At 31.0% G+C, this 26,157-nt stretch overlaps 2 protein-coding genes across 8 annotated transcripts; both read right to left on the bottom strand.

Annotated features, from left to right (window-relative positions):
* Window positions 1-4,443: 4,443 nt before the first annotated feature.
* On the bottom strand, window positions 4,444-21,084 carry LOC111711942 (O-phosphoseryl-tRNA(Sec) selenium transferase). 7 transcript variants are annotated; one of them, XR_002767350.1, is made up of 19 exons: window positions 21,000-21,084; window positions 20,392-20,486; window positions 19,756-19,883; window positions 19,252-19,300; window positions 18,459-18,508; window positions 16,985-17,043; window positions 16,715-16,779; window positions 16,179-16,273; window positions 15,144-15,239; window positions 14,798-14,874; window positions 13,761-13,849; window positions 13,292-13,385; window positions 11,492-11,658; window positions 9,734-9,853; window positions 8,474-8,558; window positions 7,008-7,103; window positions 5,379-6,055; window positions 5,095-5,137; window positions 4,444-4,816 (listed from the first exon to the last, which is right to left on the bottom strand). XR_002767350.1 is itself a non-coding variant. In XM_023486424.1 (17 exons), the coding sequence occupies exons 1-17, from the start codon at window positions 21,040-21,042 to the stop codon at window positions 5,973-5,975; spliced, it is 1,491 nt and encodes a 496-aa protein (XP_023342192.1). In that variant the 5' UTR covers window positions 21,043-21,084; the 3' UTR covers window positions 4,444-5,972. The 7 variants fall into 7 exon arrangements, 2 of the variants coding, with proteins under 2 accessions (XP_023342192.1, XP_023342194.1); XR_002767346.1 differs by having other exon boundaries at window positions 5,045-6,055; XR_002767349.1 differs by having other exon boundaries at window positions 4,444-4,641; window positions 5,045-6,055.
* LOC111711946 (acylphosphatase-2) lies at window positions 21,048-25,983 on the bottom strand. Its single transcript, XM_023486432.1, has 4 exons — window positions 25,647-25,983; window positions 23,228-23,307; window positions 22,648-22,724; window positions 21,048-21,705 (listed from the first exon to the last, which is right to left on the bottom strand). The coding sequence occupies exons 1-4, from the start codon at window positions 25,737-25,739 to the stop codon at window positions 21,614-21,616; spliced, it is 342 nt and encodes a 113-aa protein (XP_023342200.1). The 5' UTR covers window positions 25,740-25,983; the 3' UTR covers window positions 21,048-21,613.
* Window positions 25,984-26,157: the final 174 nt, after the last annotated feature.

The raw sequence follows: 26,157 nt of genomic DNA, 5'->3' as shown, positions 1-26,157 counted from the left end.
AAGCTCTGAAATAGCTGTAAAGACGACTATATGACAATACTTAAGTGCAGTTGACATTGTTACAAAGCAAATTGTTTCACTAATTAAGTGAAATGGGTCTTTTTACACAATTTCTGTGTCGCATGTTCATTGGAATATTTAAAGTCGATCATAACTTGAGTCTAAAAGTCGTCTTCCTATTCCAGAGATTTCTGGTTATTACTGTATATAATACAAATATAATTGTTTAATAAGAAGCAGAACATACTTGCTCAATTTGAGTTTTGAAAACATAATGTACTCGCTTCTAACAATTTTTATTTATCCCTATATCACTGGAACCTGATCGTGTAAAAGATTAATAGTTACCATTTTGGCCGTCTGAAGATCTAGTAGAATTTAAATCTGATAATATCAAATGTCTCTACATCGGTTTTAATTTCCAAATCCTTGTAAACAGCTGAAAAAACCTCTTCTTAAATATATATATATATAAATATAAATGTAAATGTATATATTTTTTCCTCGTAACTAATCAATCATGAACCGTTTCTGTTGTATTGTGATAAATGAATATATTTAGTGTACCTGTCCTTCAAATACAGTTTAAATAAATGTTTAAAATTTAATAATATTGTTATTATTTTCATTGTTGTAATTATTGTAATTATTGTAATTATTGTTTGTTGAATTCACTTTTGCATACAAATATAGTTTTGTTAACCCATAAAGAACTATTGATAAGCTGGTTTTATAACAAAACAAAGTCTCTTTTTTAAAATAAAACTGGAAGACACTGCAAATTAAAGACAAAGACAACACTACTTGTACAATTTTGTGACCTTGTAGCTCCTCTAGTTTTGAATTTACGAACAATTGTAAGAAAAACCTTATTTATACCTGTATTAGTTCTCCTAACAGCTCTACAGCTAGAGTAGTTCTGATTAAAAACTTAAAGGATTTCAATCTCACGTAAAATCTTACTTGAGGAATGAGGAGTTATAATCATTTTGCGTTATTCATTCAGCAGTATGCTTTTCCGATTTTATATAAAATGGATCAAATTGATCATATCGTGATTTGTAAAAAATGTAAAAGATTAGTTATGTTGACTTACAGGAGCCTATACTTTGCTTGTAACACAAGTAAATTAATTAAATTCTTATTGATTACAAAAATTAATTTACTAAGAAATAATTGTAATTTCTTTATATCTTATTTTTCGTTAGTTTTCCCGATATGGGGCTTATTCTGTAATAAATCAGGGTTGTTGCAAGATTTCTTATGTGCAGGGTAAAACCAACTAGGTTGTATAGTTGGTTCAAAATGAGCCTTCATGAGACGACTTGACCACCCTTTCACCACATTACCAACCCTATGATTAAGGTTTCCAGCGAAAAGGAAAAGTCGTTTCATATTTCATTTCATATTTTTATTCAACTACAAAGCACGAGATAATACAAATAAAAAAACACAATTTACTATGTAGTTTGGACCCGCCTAACCAGAGTAGGTTGTTTTAATTGGTTGGCCCACTATAAACGAATGAGAATTGCAGATAAAAACAATGTACATTGTACATTTTAAACATAAGAATGATAATAAATCAGGTAAAAGGTAAGGAGGAGGTGAGGGAGTATAAAGAAAAGGGAGGATACTCAGCGTAAGGGTTGGAACAGAGGGTAACATAAGTTATTAGAATCATGTTTATGAACTACAGGGTGAAGAAGATAGTAAAGACTAAGTTTATCCACATGATACACAGTTTTTTTTTTTACAGATATAATTTGCATAACTATCTAAATAGATCTTGGCGACTTTTCTTTTGAACGATTTTGCAGATTTAGTTTCTTTAAGCTCTAATNAATCCGGAATATAACTAGACAATCTGGGTCCAATGTTCACAAAAAAGTCATTAAAACCCTCTGCTATTTCAGCAGATCCCACAAAACTTTTTTCATCATCAGTGAAAATATCAGGAACTGAATGACTTTTTTTCTTAGAAGATATAATAGAGTTCAGTAAAGACCAGGTCTTTTTGATGTCTTTTGAGTATTCTGTAAATTTTGAAGAAAAATAACTAGTCTTGGCCTTTTTTATTGTTGTGCGATAAACAGAATTATATTTTCTAAAAGTTTCTAAATTGTTTGTAGTTGGATTCAGGATTTTTTTCTTAAATAATTTTTCTTTTTGTTTTCTTGACACTAGCAAGGCGGATGTGAACCAAGGGTTAACAGAATTTTTATTTTTGTTTGGTTTATATTTGATAAATGGAAAGCTTTCTTCATAAATATTATTTAAAGTGTTAGAAAATTCAGAAAAGGCTGTAGAAGGATCTTCGCGAAACTTTTTTTTTTTTTTGACCATTTCGCTTCATTTTCGGTATACGAAAATTTTTGCTTTTTTCGTGAAGTTTTGCTTCAATCTGTTTCGCGAACAAATGCGAAATTGCAAAAAAATACGAAAATCGCGCGAAAAAATAATACGAAAATTTGGCAATAAAATTAAGGTGTTAAAATTTTAGCTTTGAAAGTTGCGAAAATTCATCAAAAGAGACGAAATTTTGAGAATAAAAGACTCATTTTTAAAAAGGGATTTATCCGCGAGCCCAATTGATGGATTAACACAAAATATAGATACAGATTTAAGAACGACTAGGAGACGTCAGACAATTCATAGATTTACTTGAAAATACTTTCTCTACCGTTAAGATATTTCTTAATCCTTAAAACACAACATAAAATCTACTATGGGAAGAACAAAAATAATTTGGAATATTATAAATTCACCCTGTTTTTACATGATTATGATTATGACATAATCAGAGCAGAGAATTCCACAAGTTCTTAAGAGCAATTAATTGTTGCAGCTAAAATTTTCACATTTCGAGAAAGAGTTTATTTTATGAAAAGGGTAAATGGCTGTAAAGATGTGTCTATAATGTCTCCGAAAGATGAACAGTGAAGACGGACAAGTTTACTATGTTTGTATACTGCAATTTTCTTGTTTTACTAAGTACAACCGTATGCAGTCAAAACATAAACAAACAAAATGTGAACATAGCAGACGAAACTCTTACATATTACAGCTTTCTCAGTAGGTATCACTATACTATTTCAAAGTATTAACTGAAAAGTCGATATCGAATTCGTCACTGAATTCCCATGTTTAATGGGACACCCTGTAAATTAAGATTGAATTCAATTGAGCCAAAATCTCTATTCGAGAAGGTTGAAGAGTATTTGCACTGGACGTGAAAAAATTAAAAGCAAAATTAAATCATAAATAGTAAATTGCAAAAAGAAAAAAGGCAAAATTTCAGTTGACCTAGGGATTAGATCCTTCACTTCTCATGTCTATTAATTAATATAGGGTTAGCTACATAGGCGACTTGAAAGTCGACTGAACGGAATTGAATTCCAAAGTGAATAAATACTAAAGTGGACCAAACTCATAGTTGGATGACGACATTTTATGTCCCAAGTATTTAGAAATATGTATATATATATATATATAAATTGGTCTGTATACGGAGTGTACAGTACAACAGAAACTGGACTCCCTTTGTTTACAAACACTGACTTAGAATTTGAATTTAACTTAATTAAATATAGATTAACGTAAATTAAGATTTCAGAAGTGAATTTTAGCCATTTTACTGCACAATAAATAATTTCAGACAGCACAATAATCCCTGCATGCATAATCTGTATAACAAGGAATGCAGAATTTGTGAAATCGAAAAATAAAGATCTTCGAAATATATCTCTTGGTCTTTACTTTTTTGACAGATTTAAGAGTAGTTGAGAACTAGACATAGCTTTAATGATATTAAGAGAGGCGTATTCAGGTTATTTTTTCCAAGAGGGGTTTACATTTATTTTTCTTTTTAGGGGGGGGGGGGGCAAAAAAAAACTAAGCAGTTTTAAAGATAAATTCTTATAGAATTAGAATTGCAAGCCTGACAGGCAAAATCAATGAATTTATTAAGCGACTATATAGTATTTGCATATAAAACACAAACAAACATTTGAAAATTTTCAATTTTTGATTATGAAAATTTTGAAGTTCTAGCTGAAGACGACATATACATGGGTCCTTAGTCTATTTTTTCTAGTCTTTACTTTCCAAATGAAATATTTTCATGCAAGTATTTCCAAACCAAATAAAACCTTATGGCCCAACCTGTCGTCATTGCCTTAGTCTGTTCCACTTTAGTATTTATTCACTTTGATTGAATTCAAGGTTCCACTATCTATTACATGTTTATTTCATTGTCTAATCGATCATAATAAAAAACGACTTCATTTTAAAGCAACAGATAAAATGTAATCTTAAAAAAGTCAGATTTAATAAATTTAAGTTCGTCATTAAGAGTCTCATTCTTTTAGGGTAACCCTGTGGAAAAGGAAATTCACAGAACATCCCCTTTATTAGTCTTTTTTATCTATCCTTCAAACCTACTGAATTCACCAACTGTATATTCAATAATAAAGAACATGAATTAAACTTGTATAACAAGACAATAACAAGATATGTAGAAACAATATGATCAATTACTTCAAGCGCACTGGGGTTTAATAATGATCTCTTAGTAAAGTCAAATGCAAATAATTGTTCTAAATATTTCACAAAACATCTACAATCTTTCTTAGTGTCCAACTGAACTTGATCGTTATTTTTGTATGACTTTATGGACTATAATATAAAAGACTCTTGTTCTTAACATTTACAAAATGTAGTCTTAAATGTAGTCATCGATTGCGTTCAAAATTCACAGTTTTCCCAAGAAGACCAAATTGAGGTATTTACGGGATTGAACGTAATTTCAAGTGACCTTAAATTAAAAGATGAGCATGACCCACTTTACCACCTTTTATGATTAAAATGTAGAAGATATAGTCTTTCTTCCTCTTTGAAAAGTGTTTATCTAAGACCATTTTCTCCATATTGTTTCAAATTAAGAAATACGCAATATTCATTAAAAATAATCAGTTTTTCAAAAGGAGACGATGGATATCTCTTACACCCATATAAAACAAAGCTTTACAAGTTAATATATTACCATTGTGAATCGGCCGTGCCCCTTTAGAGATGAGAGTCATGTGAAATTACGTCTCTAGTCCTTATATCAGCTATATAAGCGATCAGGATTCAGCTGTTTAAATATTGAATGTGATTAAATGCATATCATTTAAAAAAATCTAACAACAATTTCAATTTCTGACTTAGAACCAAACTTTTCAGAGAATACAAAAATGACATAATACAAAAATCTTTGTTTTAACTAACGATACATATAAATCCGAAAAAGTGTTGGCACAGGTTCTGGACATAAATAGAAAAAGAGAAAACCATTTATAAGTCTAAATTCTGATATGCATGGTTTTAAACTGTACTACGACCAGAAAGTAATATATGAGTTGAGCACGATAGATAAATATTAATAAAAACTAAAAAATTAAACTTAGCTTATCGTTAAGAGTTCTCTGCCATTATTTATGATAATTTTAATACATATTTTCTTATAATTTTTCTCTTTTAAACTAGCTAGCAAAAATCAATAAGATAAATGGAAAATTTCCAAAAAATGAATTATGTAATTTTAGCTTCTTTGAAGCATAAAATAATCTTAGGTACTCCACACAACTTTAAATTTTCTGACTGGAAATACGAATTTATAGGAAGGAGTTTGATTAAAAATAAACCCGTGATAAGTTTATGGGTTTATTGAACAAACGCAATAATAGGTTCTATTCTAGATATTATACCTAATGAATTTCTCAAGTCTTTGGTAAGTGCGGTCGAAATCAATTTTTCCTGGAATAAACATCGAATAGAAATAAAAACGACACCAATCGAGTTCTAATTTGATTCGAATGAATATCAAACAACCCTTTCATATTCACGAACACACTTAACTGATACGCCGTTTTGGGGTTAAATGTACCACTAATACTCAGTTTTGTTTGCATGTCTTCCTTACAAACTGTTTAAAGCATCAGCTCTCCTGTTATTTGTTCTAAGTTATCTAATCCGTTATTATGATTAGCTGTCGTCACCTCCTCATCAGGACCTTAACAGACAAATTTGATTTAAATTATCATTTAAAATGTATTATATTGCTGCTATTTCAGTTTCATTTGGAACCCTTTCATTTAAGATACAAAGCGTACCATCTCATATTAGATTATCTCCAAGATTTAACGCTGAAATACGTACATAATACTCGAAAAAACTGGTGTTTTTTGCGTGCAAAATTTTATATAAAGTTTATACCATTTTGTAAGATGATTCAATCTTTTTAAATTTTCTGATTATAGTTCCAAAATTCGCAATTTAGAGCCATAAACGATCCGAAATTATGTGGGACACCCTGTGTGTGTAAAATATTTTCTTATATAGCGAAGGCGACAAAAATCGAAACAGCGGAAACTTTCTAGAAACAATGACGTTACTGAGCGGAGAGAGGTTGTCTGAAAACCTTCTAGAACCTTCTCTAGGCGAAGTGATTTCACCTATAGCTTCTAGTTTAAATGCCATACACACACATTGATTTCTCTAGAACCTTCTCTTAGCGGAGTAATGTTTACATAGTGTGGTTTCTAATTAAGATGCAGTACGCCTTAATTTCTCTAGAACCTTCTCTAAGCGGAGTAATATTTACCTAGTGTGGTTTCTGATTAAGATGCAGTACGCCTTGATTTCTCTAGAACCGTGGAGTAATGTTCCCCTAGTGTGGTTTCTAGTTAAGATGCAGTACGCCTTGATTTCTCTAGAACCGTGGAGTAATGTTCCCCTAGTTTTGTTTTGTATCATNAGTTTAGATGCAGTACACCTCGACTTCTTTAGAACCTTCTCTAGGCGGAGTAATATTTACCTAGTGTGGTTTCTAGTTTAGATGCCGTAAACATTGATTTCTCTAGAACCTTCTCTAGGCGGAGTAATATTTACCTAATTAGGTTTCTAGTTTAGATGCCGTACACCTCGACTTCTTTAGAACCTTCTCTAGGCGAAGTAATATTTACCTAGTGTGGTTTCTAGTTTAGATGCCGTACACCTTGATTTCTCTAGAACCTTCTCTAGACGTTTTATAAAAGAATCAATATCCTCTGGATCCATTCCTAAAAAAACGTTTAATTTGGTTGTTTTAACATAAAATAACAGTTTTTCCCAATCTCAGATAAAATTATAAAATTTAATTGGATTAATATTCTAATATAATTTATATGTCTCTTGAAGATACAAACTGAAAACTAAGTGACAAATTATAAATAGTCTTCATTTTACGCGACATTCCTTCTCAAATCTAAAAACATCATATTTCACTTAGTCTGGGCTTTCCAAAATGTGATCTGCCCTTTTTTCTATTTCTTTACACTTCTTCCTTCTCAAAAATCGATGACAACGCCCGTTATTAGATTTTTTTTTTTTAAAGACACCCAGAAGCTTTCTGAGACATGAAAAATTAAATAATGTCAAGGAAGTTAAAGTGATCCTATATTTTTAGAGTTACATGACCGATTCACGATGATACGCTTTAATTTTTTATCTCAGCTACAATATGGAGAAATGGCATTTTTCTAACTTAAACAGAACGTTTCTGTTTATGTATCCAGTTTAAAGTACAAATTCTTTATTCATTAGTTTTCAAAGAAACGATGATTTCTCTTTTTTTATTTTTCGCTTCAGAATCAAACAAAGAATGTAAGAACTAATGCACAGTAATATTCTTCAAAGAATTGTAAAAATATTTTATATAACGCAATAACTTTGATTAATTTTTTTGGGTGAATTTGAAATTCAACAGATATCTTAAAAACAGATTGTCTATATTAACAGATATTACCGTTATAATAATAATACTATATTTATATATATATATAAACCATAGAAATAAAAATTGTTATTAATATGTTTATTTATGTTTTATTTTTATGTTCTTGGCACTACAGCTTGTTCTCACTGAACCTCCTAGTGTTAGGGTTTCCAAATTTTTGTTCAATCTCTTTCGCGAAAATTTCGTTCAGGCAATAAAAAAGTGAACGAAAAGGAAAATTTTCGTTCATTTTCGCGAAATATGTTTGAAATTTTCGCAAACTTCGCAACAATTTTCGACCTTTCTTTCAAAATTGCATTCTTTTTGCAAAATTTTCAACAACCCATTTTCGCGAAAATTTTTTTACTAACAATTTTGATAAAATATTAAGAATTTTAGAATTTTTGTTAAAAAACTTTTTGGTTAAGAACTGTTTACTTTATGTCAAAGTTGAAAACTAAATTTGCTTATTTTTACATCCCTTACACAATACAATAGTAGTCGTTACAGAAATATTTAAATAAAAATTTAATCTCAGAGATTATTTACCATAGATTCACATTAAACATGATACTCAGTAATTTTTAAATAGTCATGTTCAGTTGAACACCCTAGAAGACACAGACCCCCCCCCCCCTCCCACCAATTTATTAAATGATTGATCAAAATATTTACCAATAGCTGCTGCTGCAGTAAGATAAGCATTAAAAGGTCGACCAGTGTGTCCACCCCACCCTTCAAACCTGTACCCCTCGATATCCTGATATAAACAATCCATCAATCAAACATGTACCCCTTGATATCCTGATATATCCAATCCATCAATCAAACATTAACCCCTTGATATCCGGATATAAACAATCCATCAATCAAACCCTAGATGTCCTGATATATATATAATCCATCACTCAAACCTGTACCTCTCGATATCCTGATAAATACAATATATCAATCAAACCTGAAACCCTTGATATTCTGATATAAACAATCCATCAATCAAACCCCTACCCCTTGATATCATGATATATACAATCCATTTATCAAACCTGTACCCCACGATATCCTGATATGTACAATCCACCAATCAAGCCTGTATCCTAATATGAACAATTTATCATTCAAACCTGTACCCCTCGATATCCTGATATATACAATCCATCAATTAAATTTACCCTTTAAATAACTTGATATAAACAATCCATCAATCGAACCTGTACCCCTCCATATCCTGATATAAATACAAAACATTATACAATCCATCAATAAAACAACCAATAAATAATTAATGCATCTAATGGACCAATTAATAATTGACTCCAATTTAAGCAAAACGCAAATCATTTTCAAATAGTTCTAACATTTCTCAAATTAATCCATAAAAGTAACGTTCAATCTTTTGAATATTATTGTACAATCTTTCAACTAATCTTTGAATCAATCATTTAACTAAGAATTCAATCAATCAGTCAATCAATCATTTAATTAATCATTTTCAATCGTTCAATCAATTATCAATCAATCATTTAATCAATCATTTAATCAATAAGTTAATCAATCATTTTATCAATCATTTAATAAATCATTTAATAAATCATTTAATCATGCACTTAATCAATCGTTCAAAGAACCTTACAATCAATCAGTCAATCAATCATTTAATCAATCATTAAATCAACCATTAAATCAATCATTTAATCAATAATTTAATCAAACATTTAATCAATCATATAATCAATCGTTTAATCAATCGTTCAATTAATCATTCAATCAATCGATCAATCAATCATTCAATCATGCATACAATCAGTTGTTTAATTAATCATAAAATCATTCGTTCAATTCATCATTTAATCAATTACTCAATCAAATTAAATCCTTCAGCAACATTATTAAAAAGCTCAAACCTTGATCTTATTAATAAAATAAAATATTCACCTTAGAGGTCATTGTGACAACTCTGGTGCCTGAGACTCCGCGAGTAAACAGCATAGAACCCAGATGAGTGGCAGCCTTTCCCTCACTCCCAACAGTTAGAGCGATAGATATAGTGTTATTCTAAACAAATATAGTGTTATTCTAAACAAATATATTGTTATTCTTAACAGATATGACGTTATTCTAAACAGCTATGTGTTATTTTTTTTTACAGATATAGTGTTATTTTTAACAGATATGGTGTTTTATCTAAACAGATATAGTGTTATTATAAACAAATATAATGTTATTCTAAACAGATATAGTGTTATTCTAAACAGATATGGTGTTATTCTTAACAGATAAGGTGTTATTCTTAACAGATAGAAACAAATGCAGTGTTACTATAAACAGATAACGTGTTTTTATAAACAGTTATAGTGTTTTTATAAACAGATGTGGTGTCATTCTAAGCAGCTATGGTGTTATTCTAAACAAATAGAAAGCTATTCTAAGCGGCTATGGAGTTATTCTGAGTAGAAAAAGAATATTAAAATATTTTCAATCCGTGCTTAGGATCCATTTAAATTTGATGCAGATCCGGATCCGGATCCTGGATCCGTACTGGAAAATAATGGATCCGGATCCAGGTCATTTCTTTAAGATTTACTAAATATTTTTTAGCAAAAAAATAATTTTCAAATTTTTGTAACAACAATAGTTAGGTTGAAAGTGTAATAGTCATTTAATTTAGTTGGTATTTTCCTTGCATTTTAATGTTATGACTTCGATTTATTTGGATCACCCTGTAATTGTCCTATAGTTTTAAAAATTACTGTCAAGAAAAAAGAATTAGAATTGTTAAAAATTTTAGGGTACCGTTCTTAATCTGACATTCCACTTTTATAAATAGAGGACCACATGAAAATACGTCATACTGGTCCTTTAAGTAACAAAAAAACGACTTTAAGAAATGATCTTTGAAAAGTGGAGTACATGGCCTGTACAATTAGTANCTGTAACATATGAATTGATCTTTGAAAAGTGGAGTACATGGCCTGTACAATTAGTAAAAGATTAGCGTGTCTTCATCACTCTATATACTATAACCTCGTTAGGTTTAGCGGAGAGAGATCGTATAACATGAAACATTTTCAGTAACAATAATAGTTGAAGTAGAAAAGAAAAGGTCAGAGGGTATAAACATGATTAAAGGAGCTTTCAGGGGAAAACGGAATAAGAAAGTTTAAAGGCAGGGATGTATATTTCCCTTAAAAATCATTCCCCCTCTTTTTTTACAAAATCATTAATTTTCCCTGCAAGTTAAAAATGGGTTTTTATATGTAGCATAAAAAACATTGAAAACTGTTCGCTCTCAAACACCAAACCTTTATATGAATGGTAAATAAAACTTGGCAAAAAGAAAAGGAAACTTTAAGATTTATTTTTCGTAAAAGAATTGAAAAAAAAAAATATTTCGGAAAAGAAAAAAAAATTACAATTTATGGATTCATTCATATGGATCCGTTTTATTACGGTACGGATCTAGTGTCCAGTACTTAATGAATCCAGACTGCTATGAAAGTTATAATTTTTTAAAACTGGATCGAAAGTGTCGCATCGCCTTTGTCTTTGGTTTTAATTAACTTCTATATGTTTGTAGCCCTAGACATAAGCATAATTTAGAAGTATTTGGCTTAAATGTTTAAGAAGTAAAAATTCTCATTAATTTTAGCGTGTGAGCTAGCCACCTTTAGATGACTGTGTAAGTGTACTCACCTTGGTCTTGAGAAGGTGTAGTCCAAACCTCTCAGCAATCCTCTCCATCCTTTCCTGGAGCAGGAGGAAGTTGTTCTTCCTGGTGGCGAGGAGGGTCTTGAACCCAGCAGCTCCCAGTCCCAGGAGGGTTATAAATATATCCAGGCTAGGGGTCCCTGATCCACGACCTAAATACAATAAATGGGGGATACAGTCAGTATCCAATAATCGTTCAAACGGCTAAACAAATTGGGCATAAAATTGTATAAATCGAAATTACTTTTCTTGCTAAATAATGATTCGATACCATTTCCCCTGTTATTATTACAAAACATAATAAAACATAAACATTATAAACTTTGTGTGCTGGGTTGTCCCCCCCCACCCCCCCTATGATCCTTTCTTCTTCTTTTCCTCTCTAATCTTCAATACCTTTTCCTCTATCTACTCCTTTTCTTCCTGTTCCTTTAATTTTAAATAGTTTTTGATTTATTTTGTTTTATTTAAATTTAACATGTATGAATCGCTGCAGAAGGGCCTCTAATTCAAAACAACCAACAATGGTTAGAGAGGCCCTAGCTAAATTTGTACCTAAAAACCGGAATTAAGGATATTACCCACCATAATACTGGCACAATTTATATTGAAAAACAGGAATTAAGGATATTACCCACCATAATACTGGCAAAATTTGTATTGAAAAACAGGAATTAAGGATATTACCCACCATAATACTGGCACAATTTGTACCTAAAACAGGAAAACATACATTTTTTTTTCAAAAATAAAACGAGGAAAATGCGGAGAAAATGTTGTTTTATTTTTTATTGTTTACATTTTGAAAATACATACTTAGAGTTGATTACTAGGCTGACCTCGATCGAAATCACAAGAAAAAAGCTCCAAAAATAAAGGCGTGACCACTGACACAAATTTTCAGGGGGGGGGCCCCCCCTGAAAATTTGTGTCATTTTCTGGGAAACGCGCTTATTTCCCTTTATACTTCTGAATGAATGACCAGGAAGGATAGAAGTTAATATTACCTGGTTATTTCCAGTAAATATATCTAGTTAGGCTTTTCTTGTAAAAAAGTAGTTAAGTGTCCTATTTTTCATATTAATAATCTCCCATAAAGTTGGGTTAATACAATATATGTTCAAAAATCAAAAATGTACGAAACATAACAAATTTTCCATTTTTGAAACGCTCTTGACCCAGCAAATTCAAAAATGCAAAATTTTCTAAACCTGTGTGTATTTGAGAAAATATGAAAATTCACGATAAATGAGTCTTTAAAGTTTTCCATACTTTATGAACAAATGAAAATGAGACGTGAAAAATCGAAAAAATGAAAAATCCGGGAAATCGATTTTCGACTTACGCTCAAATAATTGGTTGTAACAAAAAAGTATGAGGCCTAGAAAGAAAATTTTCACATCATGAAATAACTAAAATATAGAGCTTTCGAATGACACCTTGATCGTAAAAATTGAACGAAAATTGTTTCCTCATTTACTAATACCCCTACTGCACAGTTTTTTTGAGACACCCTGTAGTTGAGAGAATTATTTTTGAAAAACCTGTGCTTCCGTTAGACCTAGTTTAAAACCAATGACTGGAAGAAGGTCTAAATGTAGATTTAGTCTGGCTTAGAAAAATTAAGGAATTCAGGCATAACTGTGGACTCAGGCAGTAGGTATAAAGCCCAGCCTAACGTAACAGGCAAGTAGGGTCATAACAATTTGAACAGCAAAAGGCAAAAACAAGATACCCCCCCCCCCGATGTCCGACTTTTAAAAAAAGTTCCAAGGCAAGAGTTACCTGGATAGGTTTGTCCGACCTCAGCTATTATCTTCCGGTCAAACCCTGCTATAATAGCTCCTCCCACCGGCACAAGATAATTCTTATCTGTACTCTAAAAATATCTAATATATCTTATCTATAAAGCAGAGTGTCAAAATGTAGATGTCTGTATGTACAGGGTCTACCAAAATGTATATGTCTGAATGTACGAAGTCTACCAAAAAAACGCTCTTAAAGGAACAAAGTCAATTTTTACATTAGCCATATCTAGTGCGAGGGGGGGGGGGGGATATATATATTTTTAGTGTTTTACTTATCTTAAACATTTTAATTGATTAATTTGGGCTTAACATTAGGAATCCGTAAAAAAATTGTAGATTTGCGAAAATATATCATTTTGTGAGAATAGTTTTCTAGAAAATATATCATTTTGTGAGAATAGTTTTCTAGAAAATCCCCAGAAACGTCACCAATTAAAAATGTTTACCTGGACGAATAGATCCAGCCGGCCAACCCTGGCAGCCTCGTCGATAAGAAAACAGCATTTACTGCTCTGAACTCCGTAGGCGTTATTCACTTCAAATTATTTAAAAATTATTAAACATCGTTAACATGAAATTCATTCTTGATCTTTATATTTTTTTTTCTAAAAAATAAGCTGATAAGAATTTTCCAAAGGTGGAATTTTTCAGAATAATAAAATGTTTGATGATCAATTACCATGATTCAACAAATATCTAAATATCTATACCTTATTATCAAGAATATTCTGATTGGTATCAAAATAAGACCAAATCAAATGATTACTTTTCTAGAAAATTCATCAGGGGTGGATTTACTAAGAGTTGATCCCCCCCCCCCCCAATTTTTAAAGTCAGTTTGGTAGCGCACGGTCGCACCCAGATTTTATGAGCAACCTTTTTTAACGAGAATTCATCTTTTCAAATTTTTTCTTCCCTGTTTTAATTTTCTTGGATTCTCTTCCCAATTACTACTTCCCAGGAATTAAATCCTTTCCCTTCTTTATGGGGAATACAAATGAAACTAAATTGAATTTTCTTCCCTCTTGCTTTTTCTTTTTTATTTGAGCTTCCGCTCTCCTCTTCACACTTTTCCTTTATCCTGTTTTCTAAAATTTACCCCCCCCCACTTCCCCCTTTGATCTAAGACAGAGGCAACAACAACATTTTAAATTTGCAGTTTTTTATTCTAACCGTACCATTATCTCAATCACCTGATAAACATTTGTAGATTTTTTAATGTAAGATTCGGCATTTCTTATTTAATTCAGAGAAAACAATACAAAAATGTACGTAATTGTACACCAAGTGTACAATAGTAACATTTCTTAATTTTTTCATTAAATCTTTTTATAAATAAAGTTCTTTATCCCTGAATTAATAGAATCGGAATTTATATGCGTTTCTTGTTGCTACCTCAAAAGAACTGAAGAATCCATTCTGAGGCGTACACAGGCGTACAAAGTCCTCTTGTGTACGCCCCTGAATCCATTTAGTGACTTACCTAGGTGCGGGATATTATTCTCTTTGCAGATTTTCCCGATTTCAGGTAGATCGTCATGAGCTCTCGGGGCAAAACAGCTGTTACGGGGTAATAATTGTAATGTCAGCTAAACTATAAAACATTTCCTTTTCAATCATCTTGAAAAGCGAGAAAAAAGTTCGGAAAATATTTCAATTTCATTGAACTCAAAATTTAATTTAATTTGTCTTCGTTAGACCGAACCTTGGTCCATGCTTTTTTAAAATGTTCATAAACCAAATAAATAAGAAAAAGGTGGGGAAAATTGCTCTTGCATTATGAAAATTTCATAGATTTAAAATTTATAAATTTTAGTTTATTACTCTTCCTTGTTGTCGAGAAAATACATATAATATTTTCAGCTCCAAGTTCATCAACTTTCAATTTTAAAGCGTGCAGGTCAGTCTGAAGCTCGTCATCCAACCTGGACCATCAGACAACAATATGGACCAATCATACAACAATATGGACCAATCATACAACAATATGGACCAATTATACAACAATATGGACCAATCATACAACATTATGGACCAATTATACAACAATAAGAACCAATCATACAAAAATATTTAACGTAATAATCTTACAACAATATATACCTTCTCAAATACTTAATTGAACAGCAAAACAAACAAAAAATTATAAATTTATTAAGTGGCTTGGTCGCCCTATATATTTTCATATAAGATAACGAGCTTGATGATTAGATATTCAATGAAAGAAAAATGAGAGATAAAACTTTTAAGTAAGAAATCAGCAACAACTATGGATAAGGGCAAAAATGCATAACAATACATACAACAATATGTACCACAATATGGAGTATGGACCAACCAAATAACAATCATACAACATTATGGAACAATCACATAATAATATGGACCAATCAAACAACATGGACCACTAATACAACAACATAGATCAATCAAACAACAACATGGACCAATCAAACAACAATATGGACCAATCATACATTAATATGGACCGATCATACAACATGGACCAATCATACATTAATATGGACCAATCATGCAAAAACATCGACCAAATACTAACCTAAACTGTGGATCATCGTCCATCATTCAACTATTTGGACCAAATACTAAACTAAACCCTGAACCAACATACAACATGGACCAAAAACTAAAAACTAAGCCTTGGAACACCACACAACTATATTAACCTTAATACAAAACTGGAATATGGACAACCTTACTGTGATAATATGGACCAAATACAAAACTAAACACTGGACCCTCATACAGCAATTCTAAACTAAAAAATAATCTAAATCAAATAAACCAGAAAGTAAAGAATAGGCATCCAAAATGTTAAAATATTTGTTTGTCCAAACTGTTTCCTTTTAAGCTGAAGTATGACTGGAGTGCAACCTGCAGTTAGTATACTCTTGAAACAAGACTTCTGATCAATCCTAGACCAGAGAACATACCTAGCCTACAATTAATCAGATAGTTAGCAAATAAACCAAATTGGACAAAGGATATAACCACTAACTAGTCTCCTGGAGTATTTAATAACTCTTGTGATAATAGAGATAAATGGTGTTAACTATGTCCATAAAATCTTTCAACCCATAAGGTGCAGGAGGCGTAAATACGGAGGGGGGAGGAGGCTGGTATGGTTTAAAAGTTTTGGGGCACCCTTCCCCCCCTTTTTACGCCCCCGATGAAGGAAAAAAATTTGAACATTATTTCTGTCCTAGAGTCTCTAATCTTATTCTAATATTTATCTCTGATATCGCTTACAGTCCCAGTCCCAATTTTATTTAAATGTTTTGACGTCGTTTTTAAATCCTACGACGAATCTAAGTTATATTTTTATACTGAAATCTGTCTTGTCTTAAGATAAGAAAAATTATAAAACTAATATTTTTACCTTTGGTCTTTTCTTTCTAAAATACAACATACAAAGAGTTAGAGCCATCCCGGTAGCTGTTGGAACTAAAATTTATTTTTCTAAATAATGACAAAGACAACAACAACGACGATGACGACGACAACGACGACAACAACAACAACAAGAACAATAATAATCAGATTAAAATCTGATAATACTGATAATATAATAATAATGATAATAATTATGACGACGACGACAACAACAATAACAAAAACAACAACAACAACAATCATATTAAAATCTAACCTAAAAAGCACTGTTTGACCCTACTAACTCCTCCAAGTTTTAAAGTATCCAGCAACATACTAAACAAAACTTCTTTCAAAACTTTTTCCCCAGTTTTATTAAAACCAAATCAAATATAAAATGTAGAGATTTTCCAACAGCACAGCATCCAAGTTTCAGAATTACGGAGTTTCAAGTTCACGACAAAATTTTGCCATGTTGCCATATTAGAGCAGTTTAGATTTGCCAACCTAAACTATAATTTGACCAATAAACTATATTTTTGAGATTCTTATTCGCAGAGTTTGGTCTTCTTGGAAAAAATAAATTTTCTGGGAAAAAGTATCAAAATAAGGTGAAAAAAGTCTGAAAGTGGAATTTCCATTTTTCTAAAAATCTTAAAAAAATATAAATGAAATTAGAGCCTTGAGTTGCTGTATGGTTAGAATTTTTTTTTGGCCAAGCAGGGGTTAGATGGGAAATGGAATTAAGTTGTTATTGAACTTTCATAACCTTTATCTAAGAAAAGAAAACATTATTGTTTCCACAGAAATAACCAAATTGAAAAATAAGCTGAGTTCTCTATTTGTATTCTCTGTATAAATGAAATCATTCATTTGGAAACGTCGCCCCGGAGATCGAAACTTTTGTGTGGTTATTGTTAATCTTAAAAGCTTGATCTCGCTATCCAATAAGAATCAATGCTTTATGACCATCACGGGATGACGAAGAGAAATTAAATTTATCCGTAAGTCTGCATGAGACGGAGAGTAATACTTGATCACGAAAAACTTTAATCTGTTTAGCTAATATCTAATTTCGAAAATAATTAACTTTTTTTAAATAACAAAATTATTGACAATTCTTTTCTTTTTATTCGTTTACTTGGTTTTCTTGGTTATGAAAATCTGAACAGTGTCGTAGGACGCTGATGTTTTTGCATGCAAACTCAAAAATATGTATTGTAACTGCAAAATTCAGTTTTATAAAAATCCGAGCAAAACTGCGCTAACCTTTTGTTGGAAAATGAATGGAATAAATCATAATAAGTAATGTACAATGAAATTATATTGAAAGACATTAAATCATTCATTATTTGAACATAATATAAAAGATGTGAAGTTCAATAATGGAATGCATCTGGATATATTTTACTAAATAATTATAAATGAATAATGTCAGTAATTAAAACTTTTCATAGGAAATTATAATTGATCGTTGAGGTAATTGTTTTGTTCGGATAAAAGTGTTTTTTTTTTTTAACTAGGAATTAATTCCTGACAACTTGTTAAAAAGAAGTGTGGAGGATTAACAAGAGAGAACAGCCACCTTTTATTTAAATAGCCGGTGTAAATGTTTTCCCCATCCTTTCTCTATTTAAGGCGTGGTTTTAATCTCTAATATCACACGTTGTTTAGAATTCCCACAACCCGCACTTCCCCTGAAAGATTCTAGTTGTGCCCATTAACAATTAGCATGTCAACATTAAAAATACCTGTTTGTGAGCTTGTTAATGATGCTTGATCCTGCTGCCTTGGGCTGGACCTGATAAACATCAAATTCAAACTGTAAAGGTGACGACGACATAATTTCAAGTGAACCACCATTTTAAGAGTTACAGACTTGTTTCACAACATTAACCATTTAAGTTTTATTTAAGTAACTATGAGAAATATATACAATAGTTAAAAAAAAAATACAATAAAGAATTAACAAGTTATAAAAAGAAAAGCAAAACTATCTTTACTTTTATTTTGCTACGAAAAAGATTAAACTTTTAAAGGTTCCAATGTGTACTATGTGTACTGTACTGGGTACCATTGTGTACTGTGTAGCCGGAATGTAACTCAGAACTCTAAAAATGGCGAGTTACGTGAGATCACGTCAATGCTAAAGAAGAGTTACATGAAATCACGTCAACACTAAATCTCTGAAAATGATGAGCTCCGTGAGAATACGTCAATAGTAAATAAAAAAAAGTTTTCCTAAAATTGATGGCCATTAGCCATACCGAAAAACAAGAGTTGAGGGACTCTCAAAATTAAAATATATCTTTTTAAATTAAAGCTTTTTAAAAAAAATCAGCCTTTCTTCCTCCTAACTTTTAAGGACTTTTTTAAAAATTACTTTTTAAAGATTTTTTCATTCTTTTTAGTGAATACTTGATTTTTAAAATGAGAAGAATAGTGTTTTATTAATTTTCAATTCAAGATGATTTTGTAAAAATAAATATAATAAGAAAAAAAAATTAAATAGCAGATTTTTTTTCTAAATTATAAAGTGTTTACCTCACAAATGTCACCTGATCTACCAATACCATGACCAAGACCAAAATGTCTAAAATTCAAAGGAATCAAGTCCTTGCCACAAAACCCCAATTTTCTAATCCCTATACCCTTGCAACCTGATGAAACCTGATGAAACTTAGATTATTTGAGCTAACAAAATTGTTTGAAATAACTATAGGTCTTCAACATTGAGGTGCAAAGATATAGGGATTAGAAAATTTGAGTTGGTGGCAAAGACTTAAATCTTCTAAGTAAGTTTTTGTTGTTTTTATCTTGAAATTATTTGCAATTAATTAATAAAAAGAAGATAAATTATTGAAAATTTGTCCTTTTTTCTTGTCACAACCAGTGATAATAAAAATTTTAATTATTAGTTGTGTGTTGAAAACATGCAAGGTTTCTCATCTTTCTCAAAAAAAACTTAACCTGGGACCAACTTTCTGAATAGAACACAACCGTAATTCGACCTTGCCTTGCATTCATTAAATCTGGTTCCTGGTTTACCTTCTCCTGACTATACCCGAGTATATTCTTGCCTCCCTCTCCCCAACCCCACAGTTGGAGGGGAAGTTGTTACTGTCCATACTAGACAACTCTAGCAGAGTTTGCTCTATATCCTGATCACTCCAACCCTGAATAGTCAAAAGAATTTAAATAAAATTTACATAATTCTTGCTTTTAAAATATTTGCGTTTGTTGCAGATTAATCCGTAAACCTTTCTATTGCGTTCATGATAAAAATAAAACTTTGCTAATTTTTTCCTTTTTAATTTTAGAGTTTACAAAAAAAATCTAGAGTTTTGGTGGCTCTTTAGTTTTTACCCCTAAATATCTAAATTTTACTAAAAATCACGCTGTTTTTTCAATAATCAAAAATCATTCATATTCCCCAATAAGCTATATAATGCAGGAAAAAACGTACTTATCTATAAATCACATAGTTAGGATTATATTGAAAACCCAAATAAAAAAATTATTACTTTCTTTGAGGATTATTGTACACTTAAATCTTTTAAAAATTGATTTCTTTTGAGTTTAAAAATTTGGGGAATAAAATTTTTAAAAATTTTGGGGGAAGGGGAAGTAAAAAAATTGGAATAATAAACACCCCTAAATCTTTTATGTGAATAGAGAACAAACCTTGTCCGGGAGTTTGCCTTGCTGAAGCAAGGTGGCAAGCTTTCCCTGTCGTACACTGCTTGCTTCAAGTCCTTGCTTGGCATAGGTCGAACCAACTAAATATAAATAAAAGAATTAGAAGGATAAACCACCATAAATATTATTATTATTAAAAGACAGTCCGTTATTCAATGAAATTAGGGCGGACACTCCCGTCCACCAAGTGTATCAATGGCTATGATCCACATTATCCCGATCTGCCACTGCTGGGCTTCTTTGGTTTAAAACTGGTCGGTCCGCTCGGAACAAAACCATTTCTGGTGTTCTTCAGGTTAAAAGTTTTCTGCTTTTCAGCACGGTGGTATTTGGTAATGTACATACTTCGCCCCCCCCCCTTCTTAAAGCAAGCTGAAAACCGGCTCTTACCAGATTTTCCTTAATCAGACAAACACTGTCCAATAAAATAACACAATAATAAAAATAATAATAATGATAATAATCGCGTGGTCAACCCTTAATCCATAGTGAAGGTGCTAAGAAAGCATACATTTTTTGAAACGCTTAATATTCCAGTTTTGATCAAAATATAGTAAAAAATGAAATTGACAAAACAAATACCGACATTTTACCTAGATTCGATGCTAGCTCAGTAAATTTTTCATTTCCCGCCATTTTTATCTGAAATACGAATGAATAAAAAAATTATGATTAATAACTTCAAAATATAATAACTTTTGCAGATCCGGAACTTTAGTACTACATTATTTTTTTTCCTTTTTTTCCTTTTTAAACTCTGCTAACGTCGACCAAACTGTTCCATCAGAGAAAATCTCGTGGCTTGAAATTTTAAAATAACAATGGTTAGGTTGAAATAAGAAGAGGCTTTGTGTAACCGTCAAATTTCTCATTATGGAATTGAACCCGGTCATTAAGGGTCTGTTGTTGTAATTTAAGTGATAACCATGCCATGATTCACAACTGTACCCTTTAAACCTTTATCTGATTTTCGTCCTTGTAACAGCAAGAAAATTCGAACAATGTAAACCACTGAGAAGTAGAATCTGCAAGTCATTTATTTAGACAAACCACTACGAAGTGCTTATCGTACGATAATAATTTACTTTTATGGATGCAACATTTCCTTCTCTTGTCCATAGAAAACTGTTATGAAGAGACGGAAAGGGTTGCTTGAAATTAAATCTTGTCCTTTTATGCATTTTTTTTTCAACGGACAAAAGCTAAGCTATTTTAAGATTTTGAATTCTTGGAACGAGTACTTATCAATGTTTTGTTCATTACAGAACACAGCTTTGTCTATCCTGGAGTTTGGCGAGCCTTCAATGGAAGTTAATATCATCGTTATTATTATTATCAAGGTTTAAAAAAGTGTTCAATCATATTTTGTACCCAGTTCGCAGTTTGCACCCTTCTTCAGAAGTGTTAATCTGCACTTTTTGTTTTTAATTCATCTCAAGTTGAAACTTATGTGTTGTGAATCTCGGGATCAAGCATGCACCCTTAACTTTAAAGAAGATAAGATTGGATCGAGATCAACCGTTCAAAAGTTCCAACCTCTTCGAATCTTTGATTTTTATACTCGTCAAAACCATGAAACACAAATTTTAAGGACTTTTCTTGGGTTTTAATGGCGAATTTTCAAGACGTTTAACGAGAACACAATACACACAAACGGACAAACTAGCTAGGCAAATCAAATCAATGTCCTATGTCCATACTTAAGACTTGAATTGACTATACTAAATCAAGTCCGAAATTAATGAATTTGAGCCACGTCTCAAATCCGCCAAAAACCGGTTTTAATTGAGCGCCGGCTTAAATCTTATGGCATTGAATACGATTTTAAGTGGAACCAACCGTATTTGAGCCACGTTTCAAATTTAAGCCGCGGCTCAAATTCTTCAATTCGGCCTCAGGTTTACAATTTGTAATACTCAACTTGATCAAATAAGTGTTTTGACTTGGTAACTTGGTGCAAAATCCAATCCACAAAAAGAAGATGACATATGTAAAATTCACTTTAGCAAACACATTTCATTTTTATTTTAATTTTAGTTTTTGCCCGGTAAATTAAATCTGACTTTTAAGGACTTCCACGCTCAAACCAAAGTCCCAATTCTAATTTTTCTTTTCCTCAAAGTTTACGTTTCATGAATGGTACAATATTGAATCTCAGTGAGTGAATTTAGAAATTAATGTCAACCCGAAATGAAAAAAATATTTAGTATTGAAATGATGAAATTTGGAAAATAACTCTTCCTTGATTTTTCAACCAATCCTTCATTTGTTCAATACACTCCTCCTCCCCCTCAAGCTCACCGGTAACTGTCAATTCTCTTAATAAAAAATGTCTTAAAATAGGGAGAATAAACCTTTATAGACGAAAATAATTCCCCCCAACCAGCGAAATATTCCTGGAATTTTCTTTATCCCGAAAGTTTAAAAGGAAAATAAATTTAAAAAAAATTGTTTTCTTTATTTTAACTACTCGTCATATCTCCCATGGCAAAAAATGTTAATTCTAGAAAAAAATATGTTTGTGGAAATAAATCGAAAAACGCATTCCGGCTGTTTGTTTGATAACACAGAAATGATCGTCTGTGATTGTAAAAAACAACATTTATTCTAATATAAGATATTAAATATTAGAGATTTTATTAATATTGGGAAAGTTTTTCAATACAGTAAAAAAGTTTCATTTTTACTATTTGAGAATAGAATAATAAATATTTTACATCAATCAATAATCAATATGAACAGTTTATACCTCGTGTTTTTAATAATCAATATGAACAGTTTATACCTCGTGTTTTTAATAATCAATATGAACAGTTTATACCTCGTGTTTTTAATCCATCCTTTCAGTTTAAGAGATTTAGCTTTCTTCTCGGTATATTTCCGAAAGAAAACTCCTTGAACCTTAAACAAATCAACGAATAGTGTAAAACCTGTGGTTAGTTTAATCTGAAGATAACTTGTTAATCCTACAAATATTAAATCTACAGATTCCCCCCCAGCTATCCTACCAGCTGTATCCGGTACATGTGTATGGTGACATAATAACTGTACAGAACTCTTGTGTACATTACTATCTTGGTGTACTTAAGTAGATCAATCAGTATCATGGGTAAGGTAGTCATACAATTCTAGCTTCTGTACCTTCCTACGTCATAACCCGGTACAGGGCACAAAGTTGACACTGGTCCTAGAACTGTCTTGGGATAAGATCTGTTGTAGGCGAGTATACGCATAATTGTGATTGGCATTTCTTTGGCGGTCTGAGAATTCTCCACCAATAGTTTTAATCAGTGACGTCAGAGGGTACAGATCTTCCCCCCGTACCGTATCGACCTTTCATTCGTGCGCGAGCCTCGTAGCGATACCCTATTCCAGTACCCATGATCAGTATGGTGGAGCCAACCATCACTGGAGATGGGTTAAATATTTTTAAAGAATATATTTTTATTTTTGCGTTTTGTTCGCTCGCGAAAAATACGAAATTTTCGCGAAATAGAAAATGAGAAAATTTCGCAAATAAAAGAAAAATTTCGCGAAAAAATACGAAAATTTCACGAAAAAATGCGAAAATTTCGCAATAAAATAATGCGAAAATTTCACGAAAAAATAAGGCGAAAATTAAATTTTCTTGTAATTGGCTGGCTCATAATCACGGTTGAACATATGTATTGTGGACGGACAGACAGAAACATAAAACAGATAGCTAGTGAAATCAAAGTGAAATCAAAATCTCTTTATCAAACATTTATATACAAGTATATATATATATAAGTAAAGGAAGATAAATTATTTGTATGACATAATAAAACTTCAAATATTGAGCTATCAGAGAAGAGAATTCCACAAGTTCTTTTAAGCAATCAACTGTTGCAGCTATAAAACTCATGGTTTTATCGAAATTTTTGCATTTCTCGAAAATATTTTTTGCATTTCGCATTTTTGCTTTATCACAAAAAAAATTTTGCGAAAAAGTGCGACCGAAAATTTTCGTATTTTTTCGCAAACGTTTCGTTCGCTGGAAAGTAAAACGTCCTAATATCAACCCATTAGTAGCAATATATGACCTATACAATAATCTCAAAATTTATCAAACTTATCAACTCATTACACACTGGTTAAAACCGTGGACATGGAAGAAAATAGAATTGCTTAAAACTCTTGTATCAGATAGGATAATTATAGGACGATTAAGAACCGAAAAAATTCTGTTGCAAGCTCTTCTTCTTAAGGAGCGGAATAATGTTTATTTTTCACTAGAACAATAGAGATGTATAAATTATATTATTTAAAGACTTTTGCAGTAATATATAAAATTTTTCTAAGAAAATAACCAAAACACACAAAAAAAATTATACAAAAATGTTAACTTGTCATTTTACTCTCCAAGATAATCACAAAATAACTCAAAAACCGGAGCAGTGTTCATACCAAACCATATATGTTTTGAAATCTTTTTCCATGGGTTTACAGTTTAGCTTGAACACTGCTCCGATAAAGGAAATATTTACTAATTAAAAATTTTAAAATTTGAAGCAAAAAGTAAAATTTTGGCGTGGAAATCATATCCTTAAAAATGTAAAAACAATGTTAAATTTTTTTAATTCTTTTATTTACGTTTTTATCATTATGTCTCAAAAGTGGCAAATTTTTAACTGTAAAGACAAAAAAGTCGGATGTCCACAAAAAGGGCTTTTAATTCCTTGTTTTAAATACTTACGGAAATCCAAAATTAAGAACCTATTTTTAATATCAAATTTATTTTTTTTGGTCATAACCTTTAATTTCCCTAAGAGGGAACTAATTAAAATATTTTGAATTTGGTTGAGCCATTTGTTTGATATAGAGGCGCAAACATTGAATAAAAGTATGATTCTAATTCAGAAATAATCACCTTCATAAAAAAGCAAATTCAACGTTTTTTATCAAGATCGCGAAATATGGATATTGGATAGCACCCATCATTTTTGCAAAGTATTATTTATTTATTTAAAACACTAAATTCAACATAAAATATTAAAAATTTAACAAATCATAAGGCAAACTTATTTTAAAAATGGATTAAGTAGTTTTTTCTCTCTCTTTCATAAAAAAGAATATATGTATAATAAATTAACAAACAAATTGACATTAATGAGGGGTTTGAGGCTCGTTTTTTAATATCTATATCAACATGCTTTGATTAAAATGAAAAAAATGACCCCACAAAAAGCATGATTTTTCAAAGTATAAACTAATCCCACCTTTCCAAACACTTCAAATTGAAGATGTATCAATCTGGACATTTTACTATTCAATCTTTTTCTGAAACATTTCTCATTAAACATTCTAAACATGACGTTAAGTTTAAAGTACAAAATGAAGATATTCTTATCAAAAGAAATCGTTTTGAGAATTAATAATTAACATAATTATAAAATATGCGTCAAGTTAAAGGGAATGTAAGCGTAATTTCAAGTGACCCTTTATGGCAGTGCACGGTTCAGAACAGTATCATTAAAAACTTTGCCTGATCAAGTATTAAAGTTGATGGCAATGTTAATAATGTAAAAAAATTGACTGCAACAGTGAATTGCGCATTTCTATTTACTAAAGCAGGAAAACATATAGAAACTAATAAAATAAAAGATTTTTAAAGCTAGAAAATCTAACAAAATCTTTCAAATTATTGGTGATATAAAGGTTTCAAGAGCGAGCTCCATCGGGTGTTTCCATCTTAGCACAGGGGTCAATTGTAACTAGGCATACAGTTTT

Source organism: Eurytemora carolleeae, unplaced genomic scaffold, assembly GCF_000591075.1.
Source record: "Eurytemora carolleeae unplaced genomic scaffold, Eaff_2.0 scaffold1210, whole genome shotgun sequence".
Classification (NCBI taxonomy): Eukaryota; Metazoa; Arthropoda; class Copepoda; order Calanoida; family Temoridae; genus Eurytemora; species Eurytemora carolleeae.
The sequence above is the reverse complement of the archived record's forward strand: the minus strand, read 5'-3'. Positions and strand labels throughout refer to the sequence as shown.